Source organism: Merops nubicus, unplaced genomic scaffold (assembly GCF_000691845.1).
Source record: "Merops nubicus isolate BGI_N331 unplaced genomic scaffold, ASM69184v1 scaffold18767, whole genome shotgun sequence".
NCBI classification, from domain to species: domain Eukaryota; kingdom Metazoa; phylum Chordata; class Aves; order Coraciiformes; family Meropidae; genus Merops; species Merops nubicus.
In genome coordinates this window covers 45,881-59,086 of record NW_008619795.1, presented here as the reverse complement: position 1 = coordinate 59,086, position 13,206 = coordinate 45,881, and the positions used below count along the sequence as shown (strand labels likewise).

Sequence of the window (13,206 nt, the reverse complement as noted above, 5' to 3'; positions counted from 1 at the left end):
GCCCTCTTCCCAGCCATAATTTGGTATGGGACATGCTGACAAGGTGAAAAGTCAAGTTGGACTTAGAACAGGGCAGCAAGGAATCCCATGTTACAGCACTGACTTGCTAACAAAAAGACTGCTCTGTAGACTTCCCAGCCTGCCTGCACAGTAGGAGATAGATTGATTTTGTCTGGGCTTTGCTCAGGAGTGGGTTCCAGGTTCACAGCTACAGCCCTTCAGTCAAAAAGGCTCAGGAATCTGATCTTAGGCAGTGCAGTCCCAAGCCAGGACCCTGTGATGCCAGGTGATTTACAGGTACAGAACAAAGACAGTGCTAACCCGCTGTAATTCTAGGATGAAAACAGAAAGCTGATGGATCCAGACAAACAAGGCACACAGACAGGACAACACTGCTCAACACAGCAGGCCATTTCCCAGCAGGATCTTACCTAGCTCCCAGAGGGAAGGGTGCTACAACTACTGCTATGATGGAATGGAAACACGGGTTTGTGATAGCTCTGATGAGAGGTTACTCACAATTGCTCTCCTCTTCTCCTGTTGTTTTCTTGGCTCCTTTCCTTCCCTTGTCCAAGGCTCCCACCTACCTGCCCTGCCACAGGCCAACTGCACACATATTGCTTTCTCCTCATTTCCTAGCTAGCCTCCAGTCACACCACCACCAGTTCTCCATTACTGATGTGAGCTGGATTGAGAAATGAAGGTCTTTCTGTTTCTCATCCTCCTCCTAGCCACTGCTTTTACAAGCACTGTGTGACCTGCCGGGCATTCCTAGCCATTGGAAGAGTGGCATAAGGCCCACCAGGACTCCCTGGCCTGTCCCTGGTTGAGAGGGTCCTTTCATTGGGTTTGATCCCAGGAAGTCTGGCTGGCAAGGGAAGGATGACAGTCTCGGGATGTGCCCGCTCAAGCAGGCGAGAACCTGCGCCGCACCTCCAACCATGTTCCCCTCCTCACCCTGTGTTAACACGGCCTGGGGATTTCCTAGCAGTGACACCTGCACAAGCCATCACCTTACTGCACTTGCCCTTTCACTGGGAGAGTCACCCAGGAATCCAGCCGGTTCCGAGCCTTCGACTCCCTGCTCTGGCTGGCCGGGGGGCTCTGTGCCCCACAGACACGCTGTGCCAGGGCAGCGGGGCTGCCACACGGCAGCACCCGTTGGCCAGTGCCGAACATGAGCACAGCTCTGAGAGCACAGCTGGAGTCACTCACCAGACAGTGACCTCACTCAAGGGCACTCCCCAAGGATCTGCTGCAGCAAAGGCAAGGACATCTCAGGCTGGTGTCAGCAGCCAAGGGAAAAGCCAGTGCCTGCCTCTGGGAGCAGGCTTCACAGATACTCTACCTGCTAGAGATCTCATACTCTTGAGCATCTACGGCACAGGGAATTCCTGCAACAGTGACAGTTTCTGCAATGTCTTGATGTTTCTGCCCGAGGTTTGAGCCAGTGATGGTGATTCTAGTGCCACCTTCCACTGGTCCAGACAGGGGGTACACCTGCAAAGACATCCGCGCACGTGTAAATGTCACAGTATCTCAGACCTCCTCAGTCTGGCAACTGATCTACAGGACAGGGCCCTTTGGCTGCCCCATTACAAACTCTGCCTGGTTGGGTCACTGCTATAGATTCCTTTTACTTGCTTGGACTAGGGCCAGGCTGCACCCTCATCAGAGGAAAACCGTAAAGAACATGACAGCTGGAGCCTTCTTTCACTGTTGCCAGCAGTGCCCCCCACCCCAAGAGGTGATAATCCACTACAGACTTCTAAGGCATGGACTACCCTGCTTTGCCTTCTCATCAATATGCTGACCACTCCAGAGGGCATTTCAGCTGAAAAGTGGGAATGCACAAGCCAATACATGTTACTAGTATTGAAGCAGCAAGCACCATTCCCCCCTCAGCATCAGTATGACAATGAATTGCATGCTGCACAAACGTCAAAGCTCTGTCCCTGAGCGGCATCCAAGATAAAATAAGACAAGATGCAGCACATGGATGTTGTGTGCCACCAGAGGGAGGACAAGCTGACAGCAAAGGGGACACATGGCTACAGACACTTGTCATGTGGCAGTTAGCAAGAAACATTTAAAAAAAAAAAAAAACAGACAAAAATAATTAATTCCATTAACCTGTCATGCTTTTCCCATCCTTGCTGTGCCATCACCATGAGGTTTTACCCTCCTTTGCCCCAGGATCAGATGGGCCAACCTGTTTCAGAGTCTGGCTCAGGACAGTTGGAGGATCCAGTCTGTGGACCCTTTCCCAGCTCCTGAATGATTCTGCTCCTTCTGGCGTGCCAGTTTCAGCTCACAAGGGACACAAATGCATCTTCCCCCACTGTTCTTCATCAGCAAACTGAAAGCCCAGCACAAAAGTCTAGCATCCTCACAACACCAAAAGACCACAGTAGAGTAGGACTAATTCCCTCTTCAGTTGGCTAATGTGTTCTTGAGCTGCACTGTTTGCACTCTGATTTCAAGTGGAGAATGGAGCCCTCCTTGCCCCAGGTGCAGTACACTAGCGAGCAAGATACTCACAGAGTGAATCAGAGGTGCTGGACACAGGTCTTCTATCTCTTCCTTGCAGGAGCCCCTGAAGATACAGCTGGGGTTGTCACCTCCACACCACACACAGTTGTACTTTGAGTCAGCTGTTTGGCACCGGCTACAATCTGTGTGTCCCACGGAGCAGTTGTAAAAAGTCACTGCAAAGGAGAAAAATTCAGAGGCATTTGCAAACATCCCCTGGAGCACACAATAATCCAGCAGCTTGGCATCTTGCACAGAACCCTCTCCTCCTCCCTCCCCTGTGACAGCCAACAGAAATGAGGCTGTATGTTTTCCTTAGCTCCCCCATGATATGACTATTACAGATGCAAAAGGCCTCATCTGAGGATTTCTCAGTTCTCCTCCACCTCTCCTGCTCTCTTTCTGCTGGGAGGTGTTGCACTCCTACCGTGAAGATCTGCAGCACTGTCCACTCGCAGGTGTTGTCGCCTCTGCACAAACACCACAGCGTTGAATTCCAGTTGAGGTGCTGTGTAACTGTACTGCAGAGACAAAGACCATCAAGACAAAGGACTAAACAGGGCACCAAGAAGCCAGCTGAAGAGGCAAAAAGCATCAGCATCTATCCTGCACAGTGCTATGGCACTATAGGATTACAACTGGTCCACAGGGCTCGTGTACACAAGAGCCTTTGTTGTTCCTCTCCCTTAACTGCATGAATTTAAGTAAAAATATTGCCTCTGCTTGCACATCTTGCTGTGAGAAAAATCTACACATCATCCAGAAAGGTACATGGCTGTTTTAATTTTGCCTTTAATCTTACAATCCATGGACTACCTTCATTACTAAGAACTAAACTGGTATTAAATCATTTTTCTTTTTACAAAAGAACCACCATCACAGAATAAGTCACGATCCAGAGAACCACGAATAACAGTGCCTGAAGCCAAAGCAAAAGTGACACTGTCCTGGCAGGTTGCAATGAATGGTGATTCAAAGACAGCATCATGCTGGACTACAGGAAGTGCAGCACCAGGTCCTGTGGGCCCAGACTGCACATGCTATCTCCAAGATGAAGATACCAGTACTGCCAGGCAGCAGCATTACATACGAGGATCTTATAATGGTCAATACTTGACAACTTTGCAAAACACTCTTTTCTGCAAAGAGCTTGCCTTCCAGCCTCCTGTTTTGCTCAGAAAAGCCAGTACCAGTGTGAACTCTGAACTGGCATCATATTCCAAGGACTCACCTGGTTCATCTGGCAGGTGATATAACAGAGGGACTGGTTTGTTTCATCTCCTTCCACATAAGCATCCATCACCACTGTCCTCCCCTCCAAGTTCAAGACACACTCATAGTCCCACTGTTGGTCCTGCAGAGAAGATACACATGGCACCATTTCTCAGCTACACAGAGGTTCCTGCTACCCAGCAGTGTACTCCTCCCCTTTCTAGTTCAGTGGCCTCTTACTGAGCCACTTGCTGTGCAAGCACCACACTCCTCTCATTCCCTTTGTTATGCCAACTCTATGCTATGCTCAAGGGCTTTCTAGGCTGTTGCTGCCTCCATGTAGAAAAGGTAAATCAACACCAAGCAAAACAGCTCAATATCTGTGTCAGTACGAGCAGAGCTCAGCACAGGAGGAAGAATTAAAGAAAAAAACAGTGGGAATGTGAATTTACACCCGCACGTCTCTGATACACTAGCTTGGAAATGAAGAGTGGAGTACACAGATTAAGGGAGTGCATCTCAAAAAACATTAAGCATATTTTTCTTCTCTCTCTCTCCTCTGTAAATCTTCCACTGAATTGCTTAGACACTTCCTGTAAAAAAGATGGATATGCATCTGTAACCAGCTCTCTGAGCCGTGCAGTATATCAGGTTTAACATATAAACTAACAATTAGTCTGTGGGCTGCATATTCTAAGGTGGTTGTTAGTGAAAGGTTACTAAATGGGTCTTCTGTCTTGAGAGGCAAAAGCAATTTTTATCAGAGGCACACCCAAAAAACATAGCTTTCAAGGGTGGTTTTCCCCATTGCAGAAGTTTCAGGTATAACAGGAATAGTCACGTTAACATGAACATGCCAGAAAGGAAAGGGAACAGATGACTTATCTTTAGCTTATGGAGATGCAAACAATCTCAGGAAGTTACTCCAAGAACTACCATCTACATTGCAGCACAGGTGCAGCTTAATCCAAACACCTGCTGATCTTCTCCAGCAGGGTGGTGCACACCTGCACTCTCCCTTTCTCTGGGTGACCTCCTGCCCACCAATAAATCCAGCTATGTAATTCTTTATTCACAGAAGTAGGTCATTCCTCTAGGTGTGTCTGCAGACAGGAGAAATCTACGCAGAGCCACAGCTGTGCCTTATGTGTAGTTTTAGCAGTGCAGTGGACGGTGCTCTGCATTAATACAGTTTCTCAATGCTGATGGTGTTGAGCTGACTACCTGATAGAGATGGAAGTTCTTTCCCAGCAGGGTTATCTTCCTCGCCACATTGACTGGAAATAGTGAAGATCCCTGGATTCCCTGTACACAGGGGCATGCATCTGGACCCCAGCTAAGCTCTTCATTCTGAAAAGAAACACAGGTCTTTAGAGAAAGAGACTTCCATGGCTCTGATAGAGGGAATCAAAACCTAACATGCCAACAGAGAAATAAGCCCCGCCTGAACAAATACATGGCTGTGCTTCTTTACTGTGGAGCTACAGGAAAGCAATGCAACAACTCAGAGAGGAGAACAGCAGAAAGCTGTGAATATACTGGACGTGACAGCAGCTGCCACCTTCAGGCCAGCAGCACTTTTACAAGACCTGGGAACCTCACACATTTTTATTCCTCAGGCTGCCACTTCTCACTCTGCACATTACAGCAGTCACCTTATGCACTCTCAGATGGCCCAACCTCTCCTGCATGCTGAAATACTATACTAATAGCATGTATGAAAATTTCTAAATGTTACAGCCTTAGACTGTGAATTCCAAAGCCTGGCAACTCACCTCCTCCCAAAACTCAGGGGCATCATACTGATAGTCAAGGTCAGGGTGGAGGATCCTGGGAAAGTCAGGGACATCTCTCTCAGAAGAATCGCCATCACCCGAGAGCAGAGTAGAAGCAGAGAATGGAGAGGTGTCATTCTCAGCCTGCAGCAGATCCATCCAGTCCTCTGTGTCCTGGAGCTCTGTGCCTTCCTCCAGCAGCCAGTCTGGGGGAGTTGATGGTGGGAGCTCTGAAGCAGGTACTTCAGTTCCTAGTAATCTGGCAGAGTCATCAGAGGCAGCAGGGCCCCCTGGCACCTGGCTGGGGGTGTGGGGAGATGGGATGGCAGATGTTGGTGCCTCTGTGGTAGGAAAAGAACTTGGAGACCACTTGAAGCTGGTGACAAGAGGGGAAGGTGTTACTGCTGCTGCAGATGTGTGCAGAGGGCTACCCACTAGCGTGGTGGGTGGGCTGGTGTGCCGTGGCTCCTGGGCAATGGCTGGCCCTTCAGTGGGCAAGGCTGCATAGTCCATGTTTTTGGGTGGGCTGGTGAGGACAGATGCAGCAGGAGAAGTTGTCTCTGGCACAGTGACAGCAGGTTTGTCTGCTGGTGGTGGTAGAGGGGATTCTGTGACAGCCTGGAGAGAGGCTGCCTCAGTTGAGAGAGTCAGGTAAGTATAGCTGGGGGTTTCCATATGCTCAGTCATCGTATCAGAAGCTGCAGAGAGTGTGACATGGTTGGGCTCCGTAGGAGTCACAGTGCTCAGGACCACACGCACAGGCGGAGTGATGGGCTTTGTGGCTGTGGTTGGAGCTGTAGTGGAGGACTTGGTGAGGGGAGCTGCTGAAGAAGGAAACACACCTGAGGTTGGGATCTGGGCCTAGAGAAAAACAGCATAGTGGGGTGAGAAGAGAGAAAGAAAGGAAGCGAAACAAAACCCAAGCAGAAAACCACTCCAAGCTACTTCCCGCAGCAGTGCTCACAAGAGGCTGCTTCACTTTCTGGATCTCAGTGAGAGTTCCATCTCACACCACCTTGTCTTGGAATGGGACCAGGGAATGCTCACAGCACAGAAGATGCAGCAACATTCCCTCTTCCCACAGACACCTGCACTCTCCTCCACTCAGAGGGGTGTCTGCTCCCTTCGTGTCCCACAAAACTGCAACACCACTTCTGGCAGCCACAAACTGGGTGTCTGTTCCCCCTTCCCACTTGCAGCCTCCCTGCCAGATTGATCTTGTCCCTTGCTTTGAAAACACAGGTTGGATAACCCCAGGAGAAGGGTGATCTGCTTCATCTGATGGCACTTCCCCAGAAACCTAGTGAGGCCATATAACATCAGGCATGCAGAGCCTTGTGTCACTCCAAGGGGGGTTTTGCTCCAACAGCTCACCTCCTTGCTTGATGTGACTGACAGCTGCTATTTACTGCAGGGGAGACCTGACTCACTGCCAACTCCTGGAGGCTGTTACAGCACACAGGACTAGGACTGAGTAGGAGACGCACCCTTTCGTTGTAGATAATGGTTCCTTCCTCACAGGCTGCTTTATGCGTACAGAGGTGCTGCTGGATGCACCAGTGACATCCCCAGAGACTGCTCACACACTTCTGGCACCTGGAGCAATGACAGAAAAGCAGCTGCTAAGATGAGCCAGGAAGGGACAGCCACCCTCCCTGTAACTACAGACAAGAAAAAGCAGGTGCTCACGGTGCCGATCTCCACAGCAGGGCCACTGCAGCACAGTCATAGAAAGAGAAGTCCACAGAGGCAATGAAGATGTCATGGAAACGCACTACGAGCTTTATGGTGACATGATCTGAAAATGAAAATAAAAATTTCTTAGAAATGGAGCCACTGTAAGTCTGCCATACTGTTAAGAGACACAGCGTGCTTTAGGAAACCACTTTCAAACATGGAGACAGATTCCCTTCCAGGCTTCTAGCCTCTCCATCACTGAAGTATCCTAGGGACACTAAAAACAGGTTGGACTAGTCTGTCAGGAGTAGCTCATGACAGCTCTTGGCAACTCATGGGAAGGAAGACTAGTCTGAAGATCCCTCCATCTTTATCTGCTGTAATTCCACTGCCATCTCTGTATTAAAGGAAGACAACATTCCAGGCTCAAAGCTGATTGTCCTCCTTTGTCATCCAAGGGAAAACCAAACTATTAGAACTGACATGCCCTTCACATACTGCCTTCACCCAGAGCTTTGTTCTATGTCCAGACTAAGAAGTGAGTCAGTGAGAGGTTTAAAAGGCTTGTAATCTCACTTGCATGACTGAAGGTTTATCTGCTTTAAATCCTGGTCTCACATCAACTGCAAGCCTCAGGATAGCCCATTTCTCTTTGGGAAGAGAGTATCACTGTTTTCTGACACACCAAATAGCTGCAGAGATGGTCAAAACTTACTGCACCTGACAGAAGAAGCCTGAAGGAGATTTTTACATGTGACAGTACTAAACCATCTACTTAACCTTGTTTTAGACAAATGCCCCCAGCCCTAAAGTTTGGTATCAGTTCTCCAAATAATGGGAACATACTGCATGCTCTGCACAACTCCTGGAGCTGCCATTTCTCCAAGACAGTCTGCTATAAAAGTAAATAACAAGAAACTTATCCATCATTTCTTTCACAGGATTCAGACCTCCTCCTGCAAGCAAGCTCCATTCACAACAAAACAATTAATGCCTGGTGAAGGATCAGTCAGGCCTAATTTAGGTTCCTAACAGGATGACAAGTGAAGCAATATGCCAGTAAAAAAGCTGATGATGAGGTGTGTACGAAAACCCACAATTAGGAGAAAATAAAGGATATTGTATGCAGCTGGAGGCAGGAGTCACTGCAGCAGTCAGCTCCCATCACTGTCATAGAGGTGATTGCATTTGGCAGTGGTGGAAGGTGTAACACCTCCCAGGATTTCAGGGTTATGACACCACATTTAAAAATATTCCTTTCTCCAAAAGGGCCATTATTTCCCATGACTGCCAATAATGCTGCTCAACAGTACAGAAGATGAGGTTGAGCACTTGCAAATTGAGGGCAAGAGCTTCTGCTATCAGCTTGGAGCTCAACAGCTTAAAGTGACAGACAAGCTGGTATGCAACTTTTAAAACAAAGCTGAAAAAAGGCAAATATTTTAGTGAGCTGGGAAAAGTATTACAAGTAGGAATAAGAAAGTGTTGGCTTCTAAGGCTCTGATGAGACCTGATTTGGAAACAATGTATGATTATGGTTACCAGCTTCAAATTAATTTTAGCAGAGTAGAGAAGCTGTGCAAAGAAGGGCCAGCAATACAGTGAAGGAGAGAGGAAGTCTTTGAACAACAAAAGAACACAAAGAAAAAGTTAACACAGTTAACATGGCAAAAATCTGAGCTAAGAATGCTTAGCCATAGCTCACCCAGTGGAGAAAGAGCTGTGGAAACAAAAGGACAACACAAATAGATGCAAGGGAAACAAAGCATCCATGAGCAAGCTTCGGCTAGAAAACAAGCAACTTCTTAAGCCTCAGTGATGCAATGTGAAAGTAACGTAGCTAAAGCATCTATGGAGTCTTGAAATAAAAGCAAAACTGACTTCCAGAGGAGTCAATGAGAACATCCGAAGCCTGCAATAATAAGAATTAGACCTTGGCTTTATCTACACTGATTTTTCACAACTGTGCTTAAATTCAGTCCCACATCTGCAAAACTAAACAGGGAAGCCAATCCAGCCCACTCTGCCTGCAGGGAGAGTGTATGAGGCCCTTTCCCTCTGTGCCTGACCACCCTGAAAGGAGACCTGGCTGGTTTGTTCTGGGCTAAAGCAGTGTGACAGCCAGATATAAAAAACTGGCAGGCCAGCTAAAGACAATGCAAAGACTATAAACAGAGAACTTTCCAGGTTCTTTAGAGTGGCCAGTTTGCAATACTCAGCCAGTTATTGCCCACAGTAATAGAAGGCTGACTATGTTTTCAGGGGTTATGTCACATTGCAGATTCATTTCTTGCTTTAAGGACTGGGTCTCTTCTTGCCTTCCCTCACAGCTACCTCCTTCTCCCACTACTATGTGGATTTTAAGAAGGTTTGCATTTTGTTTCATTTAAATAACAAAGCAGCATTTAAGAGAGTTCTCTCTCCAGATTTATGACAAAGCTGCCAAACCAGCCACCACTCTAGACTGCATTTTAGATCATATTCAGATTTGCATATAACCCTTCAAGCAGGATCTCCTTTCCAACTACCAGAATTTGGCACTGGAATTTGGCAACAGCCCAAAATAGCACAGGATGTGTGTGTCACACAAGTAAAGAGATATTATGACAGAATGAAATGAACACCTGCTGACAGACCACATACATTCATGGCTGTTAATCCTGGCAATCTGATGGACCTACAACATACCTTCTCCTAACAATGTTATCACAACTATTGTGCTCCATTTAAAGCATTTTACCAACCTGCTCCTGTTGGCAAAGCTGGTGCTTGGCTTGGATCTGGAGAAGGACACATGATTCCCGACTCTGTCAGAACTGCTGGGCTCTCATAATCTTCAAAGTAACACGAGTAAAATTCTTCCTCACGTAGAGAAGGTAAGTCCAAGATAGCCAGAAATATCTACCAATTCAATAGCATCCAGTAAATAATTTGCTCTCTAACACATTCTTCGTTATTTCATCTAATTTTTTGGTTCTATTTTTTTCAAAGTAAGAGTCCCAGAAATTAGTTATCTACATAAAAAAGCCACTTTGTTATAATGCCTCCTAGGACTGACTGTTCCACTCATCACCTCTTGCCCCTCCCAAACTGAACTTGTCATCCATCAAGCAATTGGCAACTTTCCCCTTTGCTCAAGTCTCTATCAAAAGGCAGGTTCTTGCCACCTCTTGACACAATGACAGACTTCAAAACACTGCAGCATCTTCTTAGCTTTTCTGCCAGCTCTCAAATCCCAGATGGAAGCCACAATTTTGGGTAGACACTTTCAGATCTTCTTGACAATAAGTGTCAGAAATGCTGTGAAATCACAGACAGGGGCACCTTACAGATACTAAGCCAATGACGGACTCCACTCAGGCAGCCATTAAATACTCCAGGATACCCAGTAACTCTTAGCAGGCAAGGACATTTAGTTCTATGAGGAAAAAAGCATGAAATTTTCTTCTTATATATCCAAGCTGTTAAGTCCCTTGTGCTAGGCAGACAACATGTACTTGAAAGCTCAGTAATTCAGTACCCCACTGAAAGCAACAGGGAGACTTGTGACTCCTCAGAGTTTGCAGGAGGCTTTCTACATGCTTAAGCATCATCAGAGGATCATCACCACTCACATTTCTTTTTTCCTCTCTGCTGATATTGGCTGGAGTTAGTGACTGGACAGACAGACACTGCTGTGTGGAGTTAAAGCTCCAGAGCCACTGCTCACTCAGCCTGGACCTCAAGCACTCAGAGCGACGGCTGCACCTGCAGGGAAACAGCAAGAAACCCTGTGAGAGATCTATCTGTGCAGCCCCAGCAGGACATCTTTGGCTGCCACGCTGCCACTGCCAGTCTGAAGCCTTGCTAGAGTCTTGGGGAAGCTGCTACACAAGCCATGGAAGTCCCAGCCTCCCACCACCTTCAATAATAGGATGAACTGTTGTCACAATATAGATGGGTAGGCACTTGTTGGTCTTCAAAGGTCATAAACTAGTTCCTGTGGCATTCTACAGGCAGACAGAGCCAGCAAGCAGACAAGACACACTGGAATAAACCACGTCTCATTAAGCAACATCACTAAGGGAACAAGAGGCAAAAAAGAGTGCTAAATAGGAGAGTGACAACAGAAGAAGAGATAAGTCTACATTTGAAATAAGACAGATTGAGCTGCAGGCAGACTAAAACCAGGCTGAAGTCTGCTGGACAGGATCATCACAAGCAGGGACCAAAGGCCCAAAAAGCAATGGAAAGACACTCTTGTGTACAACTGTGAGTGCTGGTGGCGTTTCAGGGAGGCAGGCAGGGGAACGGTAAGATACAGAGAATATTCCATAAAGGAACTAAAAATAAGCTAAATCCAGACACAGACATACACAGACACAAGGAAGAGAGTAAGTGGAGACAACCCCTAAGCACTGTCCCTCCAGAATGCCTGCATGGGAACAGAGATTCAGGGATCTTACCGTCCCTGAAGGACACACCAGCCACAGTAAGGGTCTTTCAGTGCCAGACAGGATTCACAGTCTGAGTAGAGGGAACACTCCAGTATGGGAACCTTTACCACCTGGTGGAGAAAGAAATCAGGGAAAACACAGCACATACAACACACGCCCCAGGTCTATGGCTTCTGCATAACTAGCAAGTCCCATCATCTGCGTGCTCACTGAAACAAATTCTTAATCCCCAATACTGCATAAAAATAAAGAATAAAGCAACAAGTTTCCAGAGCCCAGCTGAATGGTCATTTCACGTATCAGTGAAGAACATCCTAAGCATCAAGCTACACAGAGGCACTGAGGCAAGCAATTAATGGGTTATCTGTGACACTTTTTTCAAGAAGGAGTCTTTATTTAGTGAGAAAATTATATTTGAACAAAATGGATCAAAGAATAGGAGACTGAAAACCATTCACTCTTTTGCTTTTCTGGTCTCTGTTGTAGCGGCTCATCTCTCTTGACATGTAAATGACTGAAGCTGGAGACAGCAGCTCCAGCTGATGCCTCTGAATGCATCTGCACTATTGCCCAACTCTATCTGGCAGAACTATAATTCTGACTAAAAGTATACCAAGAAGCTTTGATCAATGTGGAACGAAAGCCTTCTGCCATCCAGGGGCAAGTTTTACTTGCAAAACACTTCATCTTTAACTTCCTATCCTTGCTGACTCCAGCCTCTTGCCCTCTCTTTGATCCGCTACTATACTTCAGCTACTACACTGCCAGTTACTTTAAACTACCAGCTTCTAATCCTCAACCTATTACTTTTGCTAAGTACATGATGCAATTTGCATTTTTTAATTGACAGAATAATTACTGTTAAGGATATATCTCAGATTTCCCTAATCTTCTTCCACTCACATATTTCAACTCCGCCTTTGAAGTATTACAAAATTTTGGAGTATCTCAAAGAGCACCAGGGAGGCTGAAGTGAAGCAGTATTTTTCCAGCATGCTCTGATTTTTTGGTTTTCTTTCCTTCAGAATAACTCAAGGGCTACTTCTTTCTTTGCTAGGAGGATCCTTTTCTTTCCAGCTCAGGGAGCTGATATGAGTGGTGTTGTACAAATCCTCTCAAATAAAGTATCCATAGCTGGATTTCCTACTCAGCAGACATCAATACGCCAAGAGCCCGAGGCACCCCAATGCTTCCTCCTCTCCAGCTGCCACTGGGCACAAGCAGAATTGCAGAAAGCAGGAGAAGAGGAAAAGATTCTTCACATGTTTCCTTACACAGCCTGATTTAATCTGCAAGACTGTTATTACATACCCGGTCAGAGTGCACCTCTGTTATCTGAAAACATTTCCCACACATTTCTGCTTTTTGTAGGTTGCATGCCTACAGAAGAACAGCTTAAGCTTTTAACTGATTAAAAACAGAAGCGCCACAGTCTTAATTACACAAAAACTCCCTTTTCTCTTTTTAATCTTTTGCAAAACCTCAGAAGGCTTACGTTCTTCTGCTCAGATGGAGACGCAAACTGTTGTCCAAACAGTTCCTGCTCAACACAGAAGAACCCAGGAATTTGCAGC

The 13,206-nt window shown here is 46.6% G+C and overlaps 1 protein-coding gene across 1 annotated transcript in view; it reads right to left on the bottom strand.

Moving 5' to 3' along the window:
- The window catches only part of PLXNB1 (plexin B1), a gene marked incomplete at its 3' end in the record, with an annotated part of 33,079 nt that overhangs the window by 13,133 nt on the left and 6,740 nt on the right, over positions 1-13,206 (bottom strand). The window contains exons 4-13 of the mRNA XM_008943933.1: positions 11,642-11,742; positions 10,811-10,943; positions 9,941-10,097; positions 7,209-7,317; positions 7,007-7,115; positions 4,969-5,094; positions 3,764-3,886; positions 2,960-3,053; positions 2,542-2,708; positions 1,349-1,500 (exon numbers count right to left, since the gene is read on the bottom strand). Of these exons, the coding sequence (XP_008942181.1) occupies positions 1,349-1,500; positions 2,542-2,708; positions 2,960-3,053; positions 3,764-3,886; positions 4,969-5,094; positions 7,007-7,115; positions 7,209-7,317; positions 9,941-10,097; positions 10,811-10,943; positions 11,642-11,742 (1,271 nt within the window). The remainder of the gene's footprint in view (positions 1-1,348; positions 1,501-2,541; positions 2,709-2,959; positions 3,054-3,763; positions 3,887-4,968; positions 5,095-7,006; positions 7,116-7,208; positions 7,318-9,940; positions 10,098-10,810; positions 10,944-11,641; positions 11,743-13,206) is intronic.